Source organism: Phocoena sinus, chromosome 9 (assembly GCF_008692025.1).
Source record: "Phocoena sinus isolate mPhoSin1 chromosome 9, mPhoSin1.pri, whole genome shotgun sequence".
NCBI classification, from domain to species: Eukaryota; Metazoa; Chordata; class Mammalia; order Artiodactyla; family Phocoenidae; genus Phocoena; species Phocoena sinus.
In genome coordinates, this window is record NC_045771.1 from 80,262,348 (window position 1) to 80,284,596 (window position 22,249).

Consider the following 22,249-nt stretch of genomic DNA (forward strand, 5'->3'; position numbering starts at 1 on the left):
AGCTCGCTGACAGAGCGGCATCCCTGCTGGGTGGATCCTGCAACTCCTAGAGGGAATGGCACTTCTTGTTTTTAATTAGCAAGGTGAAAGGTGAATTAAAACTAGCTGTTTGGCAAGTCAGTGCAAGAGGCTGACTTCTGAGAGGCTAGAACGAGCCAGAAGAGAACAGGAGCTCCACGGGGGAAGGCAGTGGGTGTGCTGGTGTGGTTGTTTTTTCTGAATGAACCGCTTGCAGAAGTGACTAAAAAAAAAAATATACAGTTTCTTCCTGAATCCACCGGCATAGTGACTGAAGAGAGCTCTAGACAGGACATGGCTCTGAAGACTCACTCCTTGGAATGTCCTCTTGCTCCCGGCTTATAAACAACTGTCCTGGGGAAAGGCAGGTTTTACTTATCCAAATACAGCCTGACAAATGGCACTTTGGAACTGTGCTTTCTGATGACAACGCGTTCGATTTCTGACAAAGCCTCTCTCGCACGCTGCCCCTGGAGGGGAGTCCTAAGTAAAACTCACCCCGCCTGAAAGTGAGGATCGCTGGTGGCAGGCTGGCAGCATGGCATCTGCCGGGTACCTCATCACCTGGCTCCTGTGGGGCTACTTGCTGGAGCTCTGGACGGGAGGTCACACAGCTGACACCCCGCACCCCCGCTTACGCCTGTCACATAAAGGTAGGTCACCTTTTCAGATCGTTTTGTTAGAAAAAAATGAGAAAAAAATTAAAGTCATTTATTTAACATTGATCTTTGGTCTTCCCAGACCCTTAACATACACCTGAAAATAATGATTGCAACACTGACCCAAGCTTCTAAATACCTCTAATGAATAGGTCATACTTAACCACAGCTGAAAATTGTGTAAAATCACAGCCTAACTTTGGAGATGTTATTTCTGTCTTGTAAATATTAGGTTTTGTTAATAAGTTCACTCACTAGCAGACATAACAGAAGAGGGTAGGAAGCAGGTAGTAAAGAGCCTTGAGGGGCTGAACCCACCAAGTTAGCAAAGGGTATTTAAATACCAATTTATGCATTTTGGGAAGCAAGTACGTCGGGGAAGGACTGTAGAAACAGAGGTGCAATTGGTTTTCTGTTTTGTATTGTCCATAATGGGGGTGAGAGGAGGAAAAAAGAAAACTCCTGAGAATCAAAATGATTCCTTGCCCATGATAACAAAGTCATCACCGTGTAATTAAAATGACTAACAACTGTTATAAATTAGCTTTCTAGTTGAATTGATTATTGGAAATTTTTTTAATGTGTGGCAAAAAAAAATGTTAGCAATCCTTGTGAACTGATTTGTACTGATTAAAGTGTTAGATACTATTTACTAGCATCTATTCTTTTTAATGTAAATTCATAGTGCTTAACTGAAGATCCATCTATCAGAGAGTGCGTAAATATTTTATTCTGCAGCTATGTCTTGTAAAGCAGCATTTAGTCATAAATGATTAAAAGATAGCTTTTGCATCAGTAAAGCCAGTCATGAATAGGTTTGATGACTCTTCCTCCTGTAAACAAACAACAAACAAAACCCACACTCTAAGAAAGTGGCTTTGCTGACTTAAAAGGAACTTGGAATAGATTTTCAGGAAAGAAGTATTTATTATCATTAACCACTGAGACAGATAATAGACGGAATAGTGAGCATTACATAAAAAACATTTTTCCATTGTGTAAGCTTTTAAATTGTCCCCACTGTAGAAGGAAGTCTGTATTTTAAAAATATGAGTGTAATCTTTACTCAAAAAAGGAGGGCTCAAATTTATGACACAGTTGTTTTTTTTTTAATTGACAATCATCAGTAGATTGGGCTATAGAAGTTTCTCATTTTTAGAACAGCTATAATCTATGGGTATTTTCTTAGTTTAAATAGATTTCCTATAGTACTCCCCAGTAGATAACATAAATTTAAGAAACACATTGACACTGAATTTGTGAAGTATTTAAAATATAGTGCCTAGAATTAGTATAATTCATTTGATTTGGGAAGATGTATCATGGTATGTATCAAAATACATACTCCTAAGAAGTTAAGATCAAATATATCTAAATGTAAAAATTTGATGTGATGGAATATGGACACATAAGGATGTCAGAAAAAAACCCATAATAATGAATTCTTTTTCTTATGTAGACAAGCGGATAAGCTGCCAGTTTGGGCAAGCTGCCATTCTGCTATGCATGGTATCAATCTTTTATACCTCATTACTAGGAGACTTGGTTTTTGATAGCTCAATATCAGTATGTTTCCAAAGATACCTCATTTTAATATTTCATTGGAGAGCTTCTAATTTAGTCAGTGCATGCATAATGTTACCATCAGCCTTATCTTCACCACATCTCCCTTAGTCAAAGGAATAACTGTAATTGGTTTTATGAGTCCTGTTAAGTGGTGTGGGAGGACCACTGCTAGAAGCTATGGGTACACTAGACAGAAAACTCATGTAAGATTTCCTTTTGGCTTTTCTTAACCTTTTGCTTTAAGGGCACTAGCTGAAAATGTGCAATATTGTGCTCTTATGCAGACAGTATAGAGTTACCTGAAAATAGAATGTTCCCACTTGTGCAGTTCAGTTAGCAAAGTCAGCTAAGAGAGCACAGCAGAGATGCAACCTGAAGCAACGATGCCTCCTGCACCGCAGGTGACTCAGTGGAAGAGAAGCGCAGGACTGCCTGAGCAGGGATATTCCATCCCTTTGATACAGTATGAACAGCACATTCACCTCTCTACACTCGAGACTCAGTGGACATTTTAGTGGTGTCTGAAAACTGGGGGCAGAATATTTTAGAGTATACTCTTCTGCTATCTTAAATGATATCCCAAATGGTACAATTTTAGTAGTAAGTAAATTAGGTGATTAGTATTATAAATGAGTGCGTGGTCCTTAAAAATAAGAGCCACTACTTATAAGTAATGTAGCACCTCTGCACTGCTGCCTGACCCCCAGTGGAGAAAGCTGGTAGGCTCCCTGGAGGTAGCCTACTGGATTCATCCGGGGATTCATTTCATAGCAGTGGTCCATGCCATATTGGAGAAGGACAAGCATCTTTCTTATATCTTCCATTATCAAGATGGTGTTGGAGAACACAAACCTCGTGTCACTTCCCAAAGAGGAGGAGAAAGTTTCATATGTTTACAAAGCTTGAGTTAAATTATATAAAAATATGTTCAGAAAAAAAAAAAAAAAAAAGCCCAGGAATTGCCCTTTTTCTCTTTCCTCCATCCTTCTCTAACTCTGGAAGTGGCATGTTCTTTTTTCCTTTCCTTTTTTTTTTTTCTTTGCGGTACGCAGGCCTCTCACCGTTGCGGCCTCTCCCGTTGCGGAGCACAGGCTCCGGACGCGCAGGCTCAGCGGCCATGGCTCACGGGCCCAGCCGCTCCGCGGCATGTGGGATCCTCCCGGACCGGGGCACGAACCCGTGTCCCCTGCATCGGCAGGCGGACCCCCAACCAGTGCGCCACCAGGGAAGCCTTGTTCTTAAACACAGCTTGAGAGGAGAAGACCATTAGGACCCAAAGGGAGAAAAGGCAGAGAGGGAGAGAAAAAAGGTGGAAAGTTGGGATCAGATATGGAGCATCTTCGAGCTTGCTCCTCACTACTCTCCACCCACCGTGGGATAATATTGAATTCCTCCCTCTTCTTACGGAATATCCATTCCACCCCAATATTAAGCAAATATGCTAACTTCAGGCAAGCCTTGTAGCTAAAAAGATGAAATATTTGCTCTTGTTGAGGCAATGCGTATCTTTTAATGCATTTTATTGGTACAAGATAAATTGGGTTAACAAATAAAAACATACAAAGATAAAAATGGCAAGATTCTGCCCTGCCCTATAAGAATTTTCAGTCAAGATTTGAGTCCAGATTAACTATATCAGACAAGAATGTTAAAATTTATGAACAGTTAAGAATTTATAGCCAATACCCTAAAGAGGGTTGTTTGGGTATAATTCATACAAATTTATAATATTCTACTACAAGGATTTCTTTGAAAAATAGCTATGCTCCTCATGACAGAAATGAAGGAAAGAGAGAATAGAGGGAGAAGCGTCCTGGTGGATTCAGCCACTTCCCTTCGTTGATGTCTGTTCTCTCCTTATCTTTCACCATCCTGCATTAATGAGGTTACAGGGAAGGCAAAAATAGCCTTCTTGATAATGGAGCTCAAAGAAGAAAAAAACAAATGAGGAAAGCCCATGTCAAAGAAGGAATCCCAATGCACGTGGAAAGCCCCAGAAATTCAATCGAGGGACGTTCCAGATAGGGTGGGTGTTCAAAGACCCAATGAGGAACTTCACGATTGCAGAAGCCAAGGAGAATGCCTGCTGATAAGCAGAGGATGTTCTCCCAGGATGTTTGATGAAAAGATAGCTAAATAAAGGCATGAATATGGCAGAAGATCATTGCTAAAATATGTTGATATTATAAATGTAGATTTGAGCATTGAATACATATCCATACATATAGAACGTGGGAGAGCGAGTGTTAATTACTCTATCTGTATTTGAATATTGTAACCAATTAAATACAGATTTGTCATAGTTCAGAGAGCTCAAATTTGAAGTCAAAGGTCTCTACTCCAGCTCTAATTCTTCCACTTATACTAATGGTAATTATCTGTGCCTCAGTTTCCTTAATTTGAAAATAGGGGTAGTACTGGTATTTTCCCTATATATCTCACTGGGTTTTTGAGAGGATCAAAATGGAACAATAATACTGTAAAAGCACTTTATAACCTAAAAATGATCTTATTAATGTTTCCTGAAGACTGATAGAAAATGAGAAGGTTAGAAGGAATCATGTCCTAAAGACAAAAAACTCTTGGGAAATGGCTTGAGTTTGGATATCAATAAGTCCTAGAATGATGCTAGTATAGACGACAGCAAAACTTGGTCTTAATTTGCATAAAACGTGTGATTTATCCTGATTGCATTCACTGCAAATCCCATTTCCATACCTTTGACCTCTAGTTATAATAATTTAGAAGATAATTACATCATCTGCGCATTTTCCAAGATTCATGGCCAATATTTTTGCAGTAGAAGTGTGCATATATCTGTTTATTACACATACTTTTCACCACACATTTTAGAATTTTTTTCAGTTTACATTAAAAAAATTGAGATAGAATTCTAGAAGAGCACAGTGATAAATAAGTTTTGAACGATCATCCTGGAGGCTGTGGTATTTATTTTCTATCCAGGGCCAATGTTATAAAGGCAGTGACTGAGCCAGTTTTTTGTGAACCAGCTCATAGCTTGGGTTTCTCAGCCAGTAACTAGGTATTATCAGTAGTGACATTAGTCACACATCCCTGTGTGGTTAATAAATAAAAACTGGTCATAAGGCATGATTCATAAAGAAAGTAGTTAGATAGGACCCAGGGGTAAACACAAACCTTACTGCCCAGATCTCCATGAGGGGGAGTCAGTGAGAATTAAGTGGTGGGTTTATTAAGAAACAGTTTATATTTTAAGAAAATAAAAAGCCACTGGGTAACATGAAAGGAATTACAATATATTTTGTGGAGTTTAATTTACACAGAATATACTTTTTATAGAGGAAGTCTATGTAAGGATTTTAGATAACACTATTTTTTGTATTTTTATATCTGCTACATAGAAATATTGTTTGTGCATCACAGAAATGCATCTGGAGACACAAAATCTTCTGAATGGTTCTATGAATTATTTGGGTTTTTTTAAAAATAAATTTATTTTTTTAATTTTATTTTTGGCTGCTTGGGTCTTCATTGCTGCATGCGGGCTTTTCTCTGGTTACAGCGAGCGGAGGCTTTCTCTAGCTGTGGCGAGCGGGGACTTCTCTTCATTGTGGCGCACAGGCTTCTTATTGTGGCGGCTTTTCTTGTTGGGAGCACGGGCTCTAGGTACTTGGGCTTCAGTAGCTGTGGCTCGCGGGCTCTAGAGCGCAGGCTCAGTAGTTGTGGCACATGAGCTTAGTTGCTCCGTGGAATGTGGGATCTTCCCGGACCAGGGCTCGAACCTGTGTCTCCTGCATTGGCAGGCAGATTCTTAACCACTGCACCACCAGGGAAGCCTGAATTATTTGGTTCTTATCTGTACATTGAGTATGACAGTAAGAACACAGTTATCTTTAGTATAGAAATAGGGTGAGGGAAGGTCAGAGTTAGGAAAAGCAATAAATGAACTGGGCCAATTTTGGACCCAAAAATAATTTAGTCACATAAAATCATTTCTTAAAAGTTTTGTGAGGACTGTGTTCTATCCATAATATAGAACCAGTACTTGTTCTTGACTAAAAAATACATGCAACAGTCATGTTGTCACAATGGAATACTCTTTTTTTTTGTTTTTACATCTTTATTGGGGTATAATTGCTTTACAATGGTGTGTTAGTTTCTGCTTTATAACAAAGCGAATCTGTTATACATATACATATGTTCCCATATCTCTTCCCTCTTGCGTCTCCCTCCCTCCCACCCTCCCTATCCCACCCCTCCAGGTGGTCACAAAGCACTGAGCTGATCTCCCACATGGAATATTCTTGTAAAAATTTATGTTGCTATATTATTTTGCTGTCCATGTCAGATTTGTCATTTAACGAGGGTATTTCATAGAGACGGCCTATCTTTCTGTCTGGTATGAGATCACTCGGTGGCCCCAGTTCTACGACCACATTATAAAGCACCAAACATCAGATTGGTCATTGCTGGTGAAAATTATTGTTAACAATCTGCTGAGTCAGTTTTCTTTCATCAAAGATATCTACTGGAATCACCCTGGGGAGTTCTGAGTGGGAGAGCGTGCAAAGATTTACTCCTTTATCTTGTGTCTAAGGCTCCTCTGTGGTTTAGTAGAGGAATTCAGTCTGCAGGAATCCAGAAATGGCACTTTGGGTGCATGCATGCCGCTTCATACATAGCCACCGTGGTATTTAAGTGTTCTGGTAAGTTCAGTCTCAGAGAATTTAAAAGAAAACAAAACTGAAATTATACCGCTTACAGCATTTTCCCAAAAGGTGCAAAGTAAAGATTTCAGTTATTCTCTTTGTTTCAATAGACAGGGCCAGTTGCTGTTAGTAGTCCTCAGTACAACATCTGACACTTTGGAATATTATATACATCGTACAAAGGATGATGATGATTTTAATAAAGAATTTTTTCACGGTATGGTTTTAAATAACATTTGCAGTGTAAGGGAAACTATCAGTGTCATTAGTTAATTCTTGGGCTTAAGCAAGCATTATGCTTTGTACTCATGATAAGGATGATAATGACAAGACTAGATATTTTATCAGCTGTATTTTCTGAACTGTGAAGGAAAAGGATATGTTAATACCCCATTTGAACCAAGTGTTACAATCTCTGACATCGGAGAGCATTTTCTGTCAAAGAATGTGATGATTTCAAGAACAGAAACTTCTGTGGAATTGATAACTTGATTTCCTGTTGCCCTGGTGGTGGCCAAAGCAATTGATTACTCAAGAAGTTTTCAGCCTGCCTTGGGTCTAATACCTAGTTCAGGATATTCCCACCATAAGGCCCCATTGTTCTGGTAACCTTGACTCTATAACTAGTGTGGAAAAGGAAAAGAGAAATTCATGACTTGCCTGATTTCTGAGGCTTAGAAATATATTTCTCCTTTTGTCTTTAGTCATCACTGCTTTCTGCTCAAGGACTTAGCTCATAGCCTCGGCACAGTACATGTAGAAAAGTAGTTTAGGCCCAGGTTTTACAAAACACTCTCACTTTCTAATATCAGTAGCCTAAAAGCTCTAGACTTTGGTTGAGGCCTACCTAATCTGAATGTTGCTTCCGGCTGTACGACATGAGCGAGTTACTTATTTTCTGAGTATGAATTTTCCCATCTTTAAAATGGGGTAATATATAGTAACACCCTGAAAGAATTACATGAGATAATGCGAATTAGTATGGTAAATACTTTAGCCTTAAGAAGCTTTTCATAAATTACTCAATGAATCAGAAGAGGTTCAGGGAGAATTAGCCTACTCTGGTTCCCTTTTTTATTCTAAAAACAATCATGAGTTAATTATTAACTTAACAACTTACAATAAGGGAAAATCTTTTTTTTTTTTTTTTTTTTTTTTTTTTTTTTTTGCGATACGCGGGCCTCTCACTGTTGTGGCCTCTCCCGTTGTGGAGCACAGGCTCCGGACGTGCAGGCTCAGCGGCCATGGCTCACGGGCCCAGCCGCTCTGCGGCATGTGGGATCTTCCCAGACCGGGACACGAACCCGCGTCCCCTGCATCGGCAGGCAGACTCTCAACCACTGCGCCACCAGGGAAGCCCAGGGAAAATCTTTAGTCATCAGTTTTTTACTTGAAAGCAAAGGTTTTTAAAAAATGAAACCCAGCTCTTATTGGAGTAGATGACTAGAAGTAACTAGGGATATTGGTATCTCTCATGCTTGTAAGTTACTGTAAGATTATTTTGTTGATAATTTAAGGAAAGTTGGAACTTTATCTGATGGCACCTTGGAGACAAGAGACCAAAGCCATAAAATAAACAAAAGTTACTAACAAAGGTAATTGTAGGCCTGGCTTTGTAAGGCACAATAGAACAGATATTACTAAGACCAGATCACACTGGCAAAAGTTCAACCAAACAGTGTCCTGTAAGCAATCAGCCCAACATGCATTGTTTGCTTTGAGAGAAAGCTTTCCGTTCTGCCTTCCCCTGGACCCACACACAGGTAAGGCATCTGCTGCAGAGCACGGTTCCTTACCCTTAGTCGGTGTTCAATCAATGCTCATTGACTGGGTATATGAATAAAACAATGATTTAGAGCAGTGTTTTCTAAAGAAATGTCTGATTCCAGGGGTGGGGTGAGGAGTACCAAGGAAACTAAGGAATCATGAACAACTATTTATGGCTCCTTTGGTAAAACATACATGAAGAGGAAGGCTGGGGCTTTCTCTGCCTATTCACCTTCCTTCCCCTCAAGCGCTGCATTGTGTTGAAGCAGCTGGGGTCTCCAGACACCCTCCTGACAGGTCAGCCATATTCTCTCATCTATAATCAGTCTTCTTTTGAAAAAAACAAAAAAACTACTTGGTGGGCTTCCCTGGTGGCGCAGTAGTTGAGAGTCCGCCTGCCGATGCAGGGGACACGGGTTCATGCCCCGGTCCGGGAAGATCCCACATTGCCGCGGAGCAGCTGGGCCCGTGAGCCATGACCGGTAAGCCTGCGCGTCCGGAGCCTGTGCTCCGCAGTGGGAGAGGCCACAGCAGTGAGAGGCCCACGTACCGCAAAACAAACAAACAAAAACTGCTTTTTGATGCTCTCGTCATTCCTGGATGATCACTACAACGCCTTCCTTTTCTTCTCTTCTCACTTCTTTCTTTAACGTCTCCTCCGTGTTGTGTCACCACCACCCCACCTCTTTTTTTTTTTTTTGCGGTACGCAGGCCTCTCACCGTTGTGGCCTCTCCCATTGCGGAGCACAGGCTCCAGACGCGCAGGCTCAGTAGTTGTGGCTCACGGGCCCAGCCGCTCCGCGGCATGTGGGATTTTCCCAGACTGGGCAGGAACCCGTGTCCCCTGCATCGGCAGGCAGACTCTCAACCACTGCGCCACCAGGGAAGCCCCCACCGCTTTTTGTCTCCACCTTGCTTCCTTCCAAAGAGAGATTTTGATTTCTTCCCTACCTTAAGACAAAAAGGAAATTAAAACATTTTAAGTGAGTGCTATCTATTTATTGGTCCTCTTACCTGAGTATTTCTTTTGTTGTCTCATTCAATGAATAGAAGAAATGACTTTTGAATTTAAAAGAAGCGTAACTGCGTTCATTAGGCATTCAAACTTGGTTGAAATTCAAGACTTAGGAAATAATGAAATATTAAATAAATAGCTTACTAGCCACTTGGACAACTTGTCCTGTTTGTCTAGCCTGTGTTTCCAGTGGGAGGCTGATGTTCCCAGCACCGTGGCACTGTGGGGACTGGAAAGGGAGAGTTAGGGTCCTGAGCAGGACAGAGCAGGGCCTGCCAGCCTGTCCCCTTTGTGGCTAAACTTGTGTTAAGTGTAAGAATATTATTTTTATAAACCTATCTATTTCCATGTAGTTTTGCTTTGTGTTCTCTGAGTTATGATTTTTAACTCATTGAAACCAGAATAGACAGGGGGTTTTGTTTACAGGATAGAGCAGAAGAGTAGCATCCCTAAGGGTACGTCTCAGTGGTGATTTTAGGTGGCTGGACTAACTCCAGAACCAGAAAAGAACAACAGCAATGAAAATGGGAATAAAAAAGGGAGAAAATAAGGTCAGCTGGGGACAGTGACCTTTTGCCTCCTGACCAGTTTCCTCTCAGGAAATGATGGGAACCGAGGAGAGCTTTAAATTCAAAGCTCGAGATACACTGTGGAACTAAAGCTGAAGAGGAAATGTGCTGACAGCCTTGCACATAGCTATTCACTCCTGCTGATTACTTTTTTCCTAATCCTGAGTCAAAAATGTATTATGGTCCATGTGATTTCGGAGATCGTTTCCAATTCTAGAAGTGTAGGACTCCTTTCTTCTCCTCACCAGACCTCCCAGTGTGTCTAGTTTCTCCAGAACACTTTGAACATTTTATTAGGAGACAGCATGTTCTAGTGGAAAGTATGTATGGATTCACAGTTTAAAAATCCTAGATTTGAATCTACAGCTTATCCTATTTGATGTCTATTATTCTTGCTAAATCATTGAACTTCTGAGGCTTACTTTCCTCATAAGTGCACAGAGACTAATTTCTATCTCGTGATTGTTGTAGAAAATTGAAATGTACCATGGAGATGTAGAATATTGTATAATAATGGCTTATAATATTCTCTAAGTTATGTACTTGTCTTTAACTATATTTTAGGATCCTTGAGGGCAAGGAGTAGTTTCTTGGTGAGACCCTTGTGGACAGAATAAAGTGACTTAATCAGATCATTCCTAAAGGCTGGGTGTTTAGTATCTACTGAAAAAAAACAAAAGACCAAAAAAAAAAGAGAAAACTTTTTCTTGTTGTTTTTGGCTTCCATGTTATGGTCAAAATGACAAAATAAAGGCTTATTTCTTTAAGAGGTAGAGCTAATGCTGAATAATTAACCCAAGAGAGCTTTAGTTGAATTTCACTGCAGAGGAGATGATGCTACTTGTGATTTTCTTCTGCTCTTCGTCCAGAGTAGGGGCAGAGAGGAGACTGAGCTGGGATTAAGCCAGTGCTGTACAAAGTGTCCTGGCAGCATCAGCATCCCCTGTGAGCTACTGAATTAGGCTTACTGAGTCAGTGATTCTGGGGCTCAGGAATCTGTGTGTTTTTTGGTTTGTTTGTTTTTTGTGTTATATGGGCCTCTCACTGTTGTGGCCTCTCCCGTTGCGGAGCACAGGCTCCGGACGCACAGGCTCAGCAGCCATGGCTCACGGGCCCAGCCACTCCGCGGCATGTCGGATCTTCCCGGACCGGGGCACGAACCCGTGTCCCCTGCATCGGCAGGCAGACTCTCAACCACTGCGCCACCGGGGAAGCCCAGGGATCTGTGTTTTAACAGGCCCTGCAGGGGATTCTCAATGCACATTCGGGCATGAGAGACACTGGGCTAAGTGTTTGGGATGATGCTACAAAGGAGCCTCACTTTCACATTCATGTTTTCATTTTTTTTCCTCCCTTCAGATCCATTACCCAGGCTAAGGTGTCATTTATTTAAATTTCCAAATTACAGCCTTGGTCTTCATACATACATTTAAATTCATAAATATCTAACTATTATACCATTCTCTACCTATTATTTTTTCTATTACGTAAGATATAGTATATATAGTTATTGATAATAATTCAACATATAAATTAAATTTGTTTTTAATGATTATTCGTGGTGTAAATTGTGACACATGGTGCTATCATTGAGTTCAGATAAGAAAGCATTTAATGTTGATGGATTGTGGAAAAGCATTTTGTAAGATTCCAGGTGTCGTTTATCTCTCAGTGGAAAGTTTTCTCGGACTAATGAAGTTAGGTGCACTTCATCCCTCAGTTACACATCCTAACCTTTCCCTTAAGGGATACAGAAGTTTCTGTATCTTTTTAATATTTATTCATTCAATCATTCACTTATTCCATGACTACTTGTTGACCTTCTTCCATGTATTAGATACTGAGCATCGTGCTAGGAATTCTAGAATAAAAAACACAGTTTTCTAAATGAAATGTGGTATCCTGGGTGGTATCCTGGAACAGCACAAGAATATTAGGTAAAAAATAAGGAAATCTGAACAAAGTATGGGTTTTAGTTAATAGTAATGTATCAATATTGGTTCATTGACTGTGACAAATGTACCACACTATTGTAAACTATTAATAGTAGAGGAAACTGGGCTTGGGTATATGGAAACTTTCTATACTAGCGTCACAAATTTTCTGTAAATCTAAAACTATTCTAAAATAAGTTTATTAAAATACACACACACACACACACACAGTGCCTCTACCCAAACCCTTTCTCCAAGAAGCTTAAGGTCTAATTGTAAGAAGAGACAAGTCATGATAAAGCAGGATGTTTTTTATACATACTAAAGGTTAGAACAAAGTGCTATGGGAACATAAGAGTTGGGAATGAAAAAAAACAGAGCTCAGCCTTGGAGATGAATAGGAGGAGACTCGGTAAGAAGCAGTAAGCAAACTGTCTATGTGTCTTAGGCTGTCCAGCCACCATGCCTGCCATCCCCTCTGCATATAATGCACCGTATCCTCCTAGAAATGCAGTTAGCCTTGAATATCTAATTAACTGAATCCCATTGTATTCATAGCTTTACTACTGATAGAATCATGAATGTTCTTTACTCATGTTGTTGGCTTCATTTCTATATGACTTTAAGGAATTGTCATTTTCTTTGTATGACTAATATATGATTAATGCACATTCATGAGTAGATTTTGAAAGTTTTGAAGGCAAGTATATTGCATTTTATTGTTTGAATCCTTAGAATCTAACCAATTTAAGGTACTTAATAAATTTACCTGACCTATTTCACTTAATGTAAAGAATTTCATTATATCTCTTAATTCTTTTGTCTGATGCCACATATAACTAGATTCCTAAAAAAGATGACAGAAAATGAGCTGTTGGAGCTTGGGGGGAGCATTCGGAAGTCAGGAAAGAGGATGGGAATACTTCTGCCCCTGCTCGAAAATGTTAGGCGCTAGTTTGGCTTCAGGTTTTGTTACAAAAGCTATGAAGAGAAATCCAGAACGGCTTTAAAAGTTTTCAGAAAATATCCATATTTTATTGAAAGATAGTGTGAAGCTTTTGCAGAGAGTGGTTTGAGTTCATCTGGGCCGTTACATGATCAGTGTCCCATTTCAATCACCTTTTCTTCCCATTTGCCCCTGCTGTGATCTTCCAATGTCCAATGTAGCATTTCATTCATGTCTAGAGTGATGAACGATGAAGAGAGACAACTAATGCGTGAAGTCAGTGACAAAGCAGAAAGCAAAGGGAGGGCTTTGAAAACGTAGCAACTTATCCTACACCTTTGTTTTTAAGGAATGCCCTAAATGACCAAAAGCAAGAATGCTTTTTGTTTTTATCAGTTTATCCCTGTGAGAAGGTTGTTTTACAAATAATTTGACTATGCTGCCTTTTTGTTTTGTGAATTTATCATTTAAAAGCGTAGCTGTAGGTAATGATATTGCGAGAAGAATAAGGAATAGTTACCAGTTTTATAATTATGGTTAGTTTAGGTAAGCTTTTTTCCAAACCAAGTTAATTGGGAAAGAACCAATGAAAAATTTGCCTAAGATTTTATTATGTGTAAGCCTTATAAAAATTGACAATATATTTTGAAATGTTGTATCCTTGAGTTTTTTTGTTTTTATCACCGTATGAATCCATCAGATATGATACACCTAACGTAAAAGAGGAAGTTAATGGACATAAACGGAAATGTTATAAGTAAAGTTAATTCAGGAGAAAGCACACATTTGTCACTGCCCCGTACTACTCTAAGGAGAAAATAAATATGGAAATGGGAGGTGCTTGATTATTTTATTTTTAGAGACTAAATCCAGTTGTCAAAATAAATGTGTAGAAAATAAGATCATTTTGATTGCTTTGAGCAAGGCAAAACTATATGTTTTGTAAAGAAAACATTAGGAAAAGTAATGGAAAATAAAAATTGAAATAGCTCTATCATTATTGATGAAACTGATATAGCCAATTTTTCCTTATCAAAAGCAAAGTAAAAAAAAAAGGAAATGCAAAAGAAATTTCAACTTTGACATTATCACAATGCATAGATGCTACACATATTTCAGGTCAGATGAATGATATCTGACGGATACTTTACAATTGCTTAGAATGTGTACTAGAATATTGAGTTTGCTGGTAGTTTAAGGGTCTGCATAAACTTGAGTTAACCATATGGTGTATTCTTAGAATAGTCATACCACCCCATGTTTAAAATTTAAATTAAAAAGAAAAAAATATTTTTTTCAAAGTCAAATGTTAGAATTTTAGTTGTTGGCATGTTCAACTACCCATATAATTGCACCTTCCCATTAGTAAAGGAACACAGAATACTCCCTTTTTTGTTCATCCAGAATGAAGGAAAAGAAAAGACAGGACTTTGAAATACTGGAATGGATATTATGAGTCACCCCAAAATATCCATTTTATTACTATATTGTACCAGTTATGGGAAGTTAATATGTTTAAACTTCAACACCTTAATATATTTTGACTTCCTAGTAATTCCCCAAAGCAAAATTCCCTTGCAATAATATTTAGATAACCATAGAAAGAAAAAAAATATTACAGTTAAGTCAATTACACTTATAATTAAAAGACTATAATTGTATCTTTGTCGTTATAATTCTCAGAAATAAGACAAAAGTTATGTACTGGGCACTGCTTTTGACAGATTTTTTTGCCAAATGTTTTTTACTTGCTCCAAAATGTATATTCCCAAACTGAAGCCTGACATATTTTAGGATTGTAGAAGAGTTTTTCATATCTGGAGAAAAAATTGGAAGTCTCTAAGGCTTCAATAAAATTGAACAAGAATAAAAATGAAAAATAAAATTAGAAAATTGATACTAATGAGACAGTCTACATGCAAATCAAGCAGTAATCACTCAGAAACACATTCGATGCCTATTATAATCTAGGTGTCAGGAGGTGTAAAATAAATAGAATACTAGGATTTTATAATATGCAGTTATGCTTTGGAATATGTGATTATGTTTACTATGCATTTACATTTCTATATTAGTGAACTATGTGACAGTAATTTTTTTTTAGACTGGAAATGACATTTGTCCTTTTTAGTCTGCTCATTTATACCCACTATGTAGTTAGAACAGACAGTGATATGGCTTGATTTTTGAATGCCCAGAATACTGGGAATATGAGAAAATATAGACAGAATTTGTCATTGGGAAGTTTTGCTCTTGATGGAATAAAACTCTTGCCAGCAAAGGCAGTAGTGTAGGGAACACTCTCCCCGTGAATGGTTTGTGCAATACTGTAATTTGGTTGCTGACAGCACTGCTCCATTTCACTTGTGAGGCTCCCCCAGCTAGGCTCCAAGTTTCCATTCACACTGCTAGCCACCGAAATTTCCCTTTGTCTTCACTGAAGATTTTTTCCCCTTAACAAATAGGCCCAGCTGCTACTGCAGCCGGTTGCCCACACTCCCCCGTACCGCTCTTGCTGAGGATGGCAGCCAGAGTAAAGAATAACAGCTGGGATTGGCTTACTTTGGCATCTAAATAATTTTGGGTGGGTCCATTCCTAACTTTATTATTTCATTTAATTTGCTAATCTCTCCTTCTGCTGAACTTTTAAAACATTGGCAAATGATGTTTTTCCAAAATGTTTTCCTCATCTGGATGTGACTCTTTTATACCTGGCTGCTGAAAATGATTCATTCTGCACATTGTTATTTTTTCCACTTTTAAGCACCATTTAGAAAACAAATGCAGCAGAAACTAATTTATTCACGTGATCTTGGAAAAGTTACTTCACTTTTTCTGACTGGAAGAGGTGGATGATAAGTAGCACCTATGTCATTGATTGTCTTTGATAAGGATTAAATGAAAGACCAGTTGAAAGCATGTAGAAGAGTGATAGGCAAAGAAAGAGAGAGGGAAAGAAGGGCAGAAGAGAGCACATGAAAGCAAGAGTGGAGCAAGAGGGAGGGGAGTGAGAAAATGAGGGAAGGAAAGGAGGAAGGAAAAGGGAGGGAGGGAGGAATCATTGCTGGAACGCAGAAAATCCAATAACTCTACTTACTCAATTAAGACATGTATTTAGCACTTAGCATTTTATGTATCTTATTCCATGTTCCTTCCCCCGCAAAATCAATAATTAGAAAAAGACTGGAGTTTAGGAAAGCTTGTGGAATTTTACCCAAATCAGAGAATTTTATTGAAGGTTGGAATTTCAGTGACTTAATTGTATCTGTGGCATCCAGACAGGTGGTCAGACACGTTTTTTCATTTGAATTTGTACGTTCTCATGGAAAGGGAAATTACTGCCTGATAAGAAGGTCTGTTCCATTTTTGACTGTTCTGTTAAGGAGAAAGTGTTTACGTACCTAATCCCAAATCTGACTTACTGTATCTCCCACATTTTAGCCTTGGTTCTTTCCTCTAATGCCATAAGGTCATAAGTCATAACAGACCTCCAAATGTTTCAAGATAGTTCTCATGCCCTTAGGTCATGGGTGAATATTCTTCATGCCATGATTGTCCTGACTGATATCAGCATTCTGATCGGGTTCCTATTTGTTAATTTCCCCCTTAAACTCGAGCACCACAGTCAACACTCAAGAGATCCCCGACTTGTTCACGGAACTGTGGTGCTGCTAACTGGTGACTTTATTTATGAAAGCCACCTGAGTTGACAGCAGCTTATTTGACAAATATGCCAGCCTTTTGGTTTATGTTGAAATGACTGTCAGTTTTTCCAAGGGTTTTTCACATAGACTCTAAGCCAGCTCTTTCCTTTATTTCACATGTGTGGTTTATTTGTTGAAGTTAAGGATAACTCTCTCCTACTCTCTCCAGTGTAGAGTGTGAATCAGAAGCAGGGTAACAGCATGTGGTGCCCTGGACAAGGACATGAGCTCTGGACTGAAACATTCCTAATTGCAGACTATTTCTGCTATTGTGTGTTCTCACTTAATTTTCTTAACATCTGTGTGCACGTTTATTGTCTTTAGGAAGCTAGCTAGTTAGGAGAGATGAAAGTTGCATTCGTTGTAGAAATTCTTTTAAAGTGTTTTAAAATTTTAAAATACACATTTAGTGGGCTCGTTCTAAAATGTCAGTATTTGGAAGAAGCGTAATGCACATAAAAGACAATTTTAAAATTAGAATATGTAAAATGTGTGCTTCTGGCTTTCAAGGTTGGTGTAGACCAATAAATGTAATTGCTGATTTTCTTTATAAATATAAAATAATTTGTATAATTATAGTAAATGAAAGGTTCCTTTGAAATTCTTTAATATGAAAAAAATAAAACAGTCTTCCTTCACTGCTAAAATAAACAGGAGACTTTTAAATGTCTTAACAATTTTTATTTAAAAAGAATCTGGAATGGTCACCACAACAGAATGGCAGAATTAAAATACCATCATAGCTGTGATTGCTTAATTTTGTAACTTTAATTTGCTGTCATTTTGTAGATTTGCCAGTCTCTCTGGGTATTTGTAGAATGTCCTGTAATTTGAAAAACGAGGCATATGATCTTTCAGAATAATGTTTTTCATTAACTCCTTGTAAGTCAAATGGTAAGCTCTGGAAAAATAATTCTGCAGAAGACTTTATATGTTAAAAATAAGCATCATTAAAATTAAATTTTAAAAAACCTATATATATGTGTGTGTGTATATATATATATATATACATATATATATATATATATATATACACATTTTAACCAAACTTGTTCTGTTCTTGTTATAAGATTAACTTTATCAAATGCTCTTTTCCTATATCACTGTATTAGTTTATGACCTGTTACACTTCTTTGTAATTTTGAATGTAGAGGAAGAATGACTCTAAGAATAGCGTTGAGGCAGGTGGTCATTGAGTTCAAAGAACACTATATATTCAATCAATTTATATGCCTGGTCCCACTAACGTTTTTATGGTCCATCTGCTTTATTACAGTAGCCTCCTGACTGATATCTTATTGTCAATCCAATCTACTCTTCATACTACGAGTAGAGTGATCATTAAAAATGCAAATCTTACTCATTTCAACTCCCCCCAGTAAATATTTAATGGACGAATAGACACGGATTTTTAGAGAAAACACACTCCTCTTGGCATGGTACACTAGGCTTTTTGCGATGTGAACCCTGTTTATTTTTCCCCTTCTTTTTGCTTTGCATCTTTTTTGAGTTCCAATCTTCAGTGATACTGAGCTCTATGATTTTCTGGCCACCTGTCAAGCTTTTTCTTGCTCTGGACCTTTGTATATTGCTTCTTCCTAGAATGCCTTTTCCTTTTGTCTCCATTCTCCCTTCCTGTGCTGCTTACTCTTAATGTCTGCTCATTTTTAGGACTCGATTTAGACATGGTAGGCTTTTCCAGTCATCCTTTAACCTCCACAGCACTCCATGCATACTTTACAACAATTATTTACTGTATTCCAATTGTCTCTTAATGCGTTAAGTTCACTAGGATGAACTCGTTAGGAATAGGGACAATATTTTATTCACCACTATGTCACAAACACATATCACAATATCTAGAAAATAGTAAGAACTTATTAAATATATGGATGACTGTGTTGTGTTATGGTCAACCTGTCTTTGCTGGGTGCTCGTTCTACCCAAGAAACATGGGAAAAGCTAAACTTCGATGGCACAAAGGAATCTTTCTCTACCCTAGGAGGGCCATAGATAGCCTGTTCCCAGACAACTCCAAATTTATTCACAAATACGGTATCCATAAACTTAATCAATTTTAGGTTGGTGTTATTTTTTTCTTGTTGTGGAAGAATACTTTTTAGGGGCTGCTCTACTATGTATGAATTCCAGATCATCGTCTTTGTTGGATAAGATCTACTACATGAAGCTACCTTTTAAAAAACCCATCAGACAGTGATTTATAATTTCCTCTTTCATAAAATCACTTAGGTACCAGTGTATCCAAATTACAAACTCTGGTAAAGGAAATGGAAGCTCTTTATATTCTATGACACAGTTATGGAAAAATATTTGCTGTGATTAGTTTCATCCCTTTATGGTTAACCTCCTAAGGGCATTTATTGGCCCTCATATATGAAATGGAAATTGGTCATTCTCAAAGGAGGATTATATATATTCGATAAATTCCACTGCAAAGTGAAGATTATATAGGAATATAAAACATAAAAGATATAAAAAATGTTAATGATGAAAAGGAATTTATTGACTATAAAATATTTTAAATTATGCTAAAATATATTTTACACTTTGTATTTCCTATTTAAAATATTCTTAACATATATTTTGGAATTTTAACCAAAATAATGTTTAAGATGAAGAATGTAAAGAGTGTGAATTGGAATTTTTTGTTTTGTTTTGTTTTTTTTGCGGTACGCGGGCCTTTCACTGTTGTGGCCTCTCCCGTTGCGGAGCACAGGCTCCGGACGCGCAGGCTCAGCAGCCATGGCTCACGGGCCCAGCCGCTCCGCGGCATGTGGGATCTTCCCGCACCGGGGCACGAACCCGTGTCCCCTGCATCGGCAGGCGGACTCTCAACCACTGCGCCACCAGGGAAGCCCTGAATTGGAATTTTTGAAGAATGTATCTTGACAGAGCTGGGGTCTCAGATCTCATCTGGGCCTTGAAGGACAGGTAGGACTTCAGGAAACAGAGAATGAAGAGGAGGGCATTTCAGGCTGATGCAAAGGCAAAAGTGCAGTGGAAGTTGTGGCTTTTCAGGAGAAAGCTCGACTTTTGAAAAAGAACAGGGAATACCATTGAGTAAGTAGACTGGTGCCATTTTACCAGATTCTTTCTTTCTGTTAGAAGATACAGAAGTGTGACAAATTGTGGTTTTTATAGAATAAAAATTCAAATATAGTTTCTTTTCCTATTCTGGCAAAATGTCCCATCTTAGAACTAGTTATGTCCAACATGAGATGTATGGTGTTTCTGTTTGATCTAGAATGTGCTTGTACAAAAATTAGGAAATGCAAAAACATGTTTTTTTATGGAAAAGAGGTCATAACACGAAGGACAGTTGCCCTTGCTACTTCCATCAAGTTTTGTAATAATCCAGATATGTCTATATTGTGTGTCACAGTTGCTGCCGTAGTTGGAGATGTTTTTGCAGTATGTATACTCCCATTTGCCAAAAGCTTAAGAAAATAGACTCACACATAATTAACAGCAGCTATTTCCCCCCAGCTGAACCTAATGATTGAAATCACAAATGGTTGGAAAAGGACCCCAACAAATTCACTAGTTCACGGTCTAATTTCTTCAAGGGCATACGTTTAACCAATGACAGCACAGGTACTTACTGAGGACTTTTTTTTTCCGTTTTTAAATCAAGCTAATCCATTTTACTATCTTTAGGCAGGATTGTTTAAAACCTTGCCTGATGAAAAAATTCCATTTAATAAATAAAACCCTCTGGAGAGAGAGAGATTCCACAGCAAGCCCTTAGTACTGAGCAAAGCTTAGCGGTTTTTTATTATATCTAAGGTAACTCCCCCATGCTTCTTCCATTTAAGACCATTTTCTCTAGTGTCGTGTGGTTCACTTACAATAGAATTGTTTTATAGTTGCTCTAGTCTGCCTTTAGGTGGGAAGGTGTGGGTGTATGTGTACAAACCTCTGTCCTTGAGTGTTAAAAACAATGATGGAGATCTATAAAGTGTGGCATTATTAAGTTATTCTTTTTATGACCTTAGAAGTTTCATGTCATTTTCACCTACAAAGTGCCTTTCTTTAAAAATAGAAACAGGCTTCTTCTCCTGCCAGCTTCAAGGAGCCTCCACGTTCACTCACGGCTGCCCACATCATAGGAGAGCCCATCTGAGCCTGTTTTTTTCTCTGAGCCATAGTCTAAGCTCTTATATTTTCCCTACGTTCTTCTTATCATCATTGTTTTATTCTCTCTCCACATCCCTCAATGCCACGCTATCTGCTAAGTAGGGGGTTTAAAAACAACCTTCTGTGAATTAAATGTTATCCATAATGTAAACTTTATAAACAATATATTCACATTTTAGAACTGTTTGGAGGCATCAAATCTCAAATTAAGGGTAACAATGGTAGTAATTTCAGATTACTTGTAGAGATATACGATATATGGGTGTCACAGAAACCCTGAGAACAGTGCTGGACACAGAGAAAGTGCTCAATTGATATTAGCTCCTGTTTTTAGCTGTGATGAAGATGGTGACAGTGGTGGTCTTGTCTAAACACATCAGAGTGTGGGCTGTATTGTATTCATTTGTATTTTCTGTAGGGAATATAGTGCTTTGTTCTATTCATAGATATATTCAATACATACATTCATACATGTATTCAGTAAGTACGCATTTGATTCAACCACATAAAGTCCTCTACTTAAGAATGTTAGGAAGTTACTTAGACATTTATGTTTTGTGAAGAATCATTTGAACAGTTTATTAATCTTTGAATTCTTCATTGTATGCATGATAGAATTGCACCTCCCTACCTCCCCTTGGAGGTTAACATGGCTTTGTGACTTGATTTGGTCAGTTAAATGAGGTCAGAATTGACAAATGCCACTTCCGTGCAAAAACCTTCGAAATTAAGACCAAGAGTGTGATTTGTAACGTTTCCTTTTCCAGCCTCAGCAGTCACAAATGCACTTGCCAAGATGGAGGCTCTGGTACCCTGGGTCCCAGACTTACTTGGTAAGCAGGGTCCCACTTGAAGACTTGCCTTGGTTACATAAACTGAGCTACAAATAAACATTTGTTCTTTGAAGCCACTGAGATTTCCGGGGTTTTGGTTTTTTTGTTTGTTTTTAACATCTTTATTGGAGTATAACTGCTTTACAATGGTGTGTTAGTTTCTGCTGTATAACAAAGTGAATCAGCTATACATATACATACATCCCCATATCTCCTCCCTCTTGCGCCTCCCTCCCACTGTCCCCATCCCACCCCTCTAGGTGGTCACAAAGCACCGAGCTGATCTCCCTGTGCTATGTGGCTGCTTCCCACTAGCTATCTGTTTTACATTTGGTAATACATATAAGTCCATGCCACTCTCACTTTGTCCCAGCTTACCCTTTCCCCTC

At 38.4% G+C, this 22,249-nt stretch overlaps 1 protein-coding gene across 1 annotated transcript in view; it reads left to right on the top strand.

Moving 5' to 3' along the window:
- The first annotated feature begins 556 nt into the window (after positions 1-556).
- SEMA3E (semaphorin 3E) overlaps positions 557-22,249 on the top strand; it is a 260,800-nt gene continuing 239,107 nt past the window's right edge. Inside the window, exon 1 of the mRNA XM_032643034.1 lies at positions 557-671. Within this exon, the coding sequence (XP_032498925.1) occupies positions 557-671 (115 nt within the window). The remainder of the gene's footprint in view (positions 672-22,249) is intronic.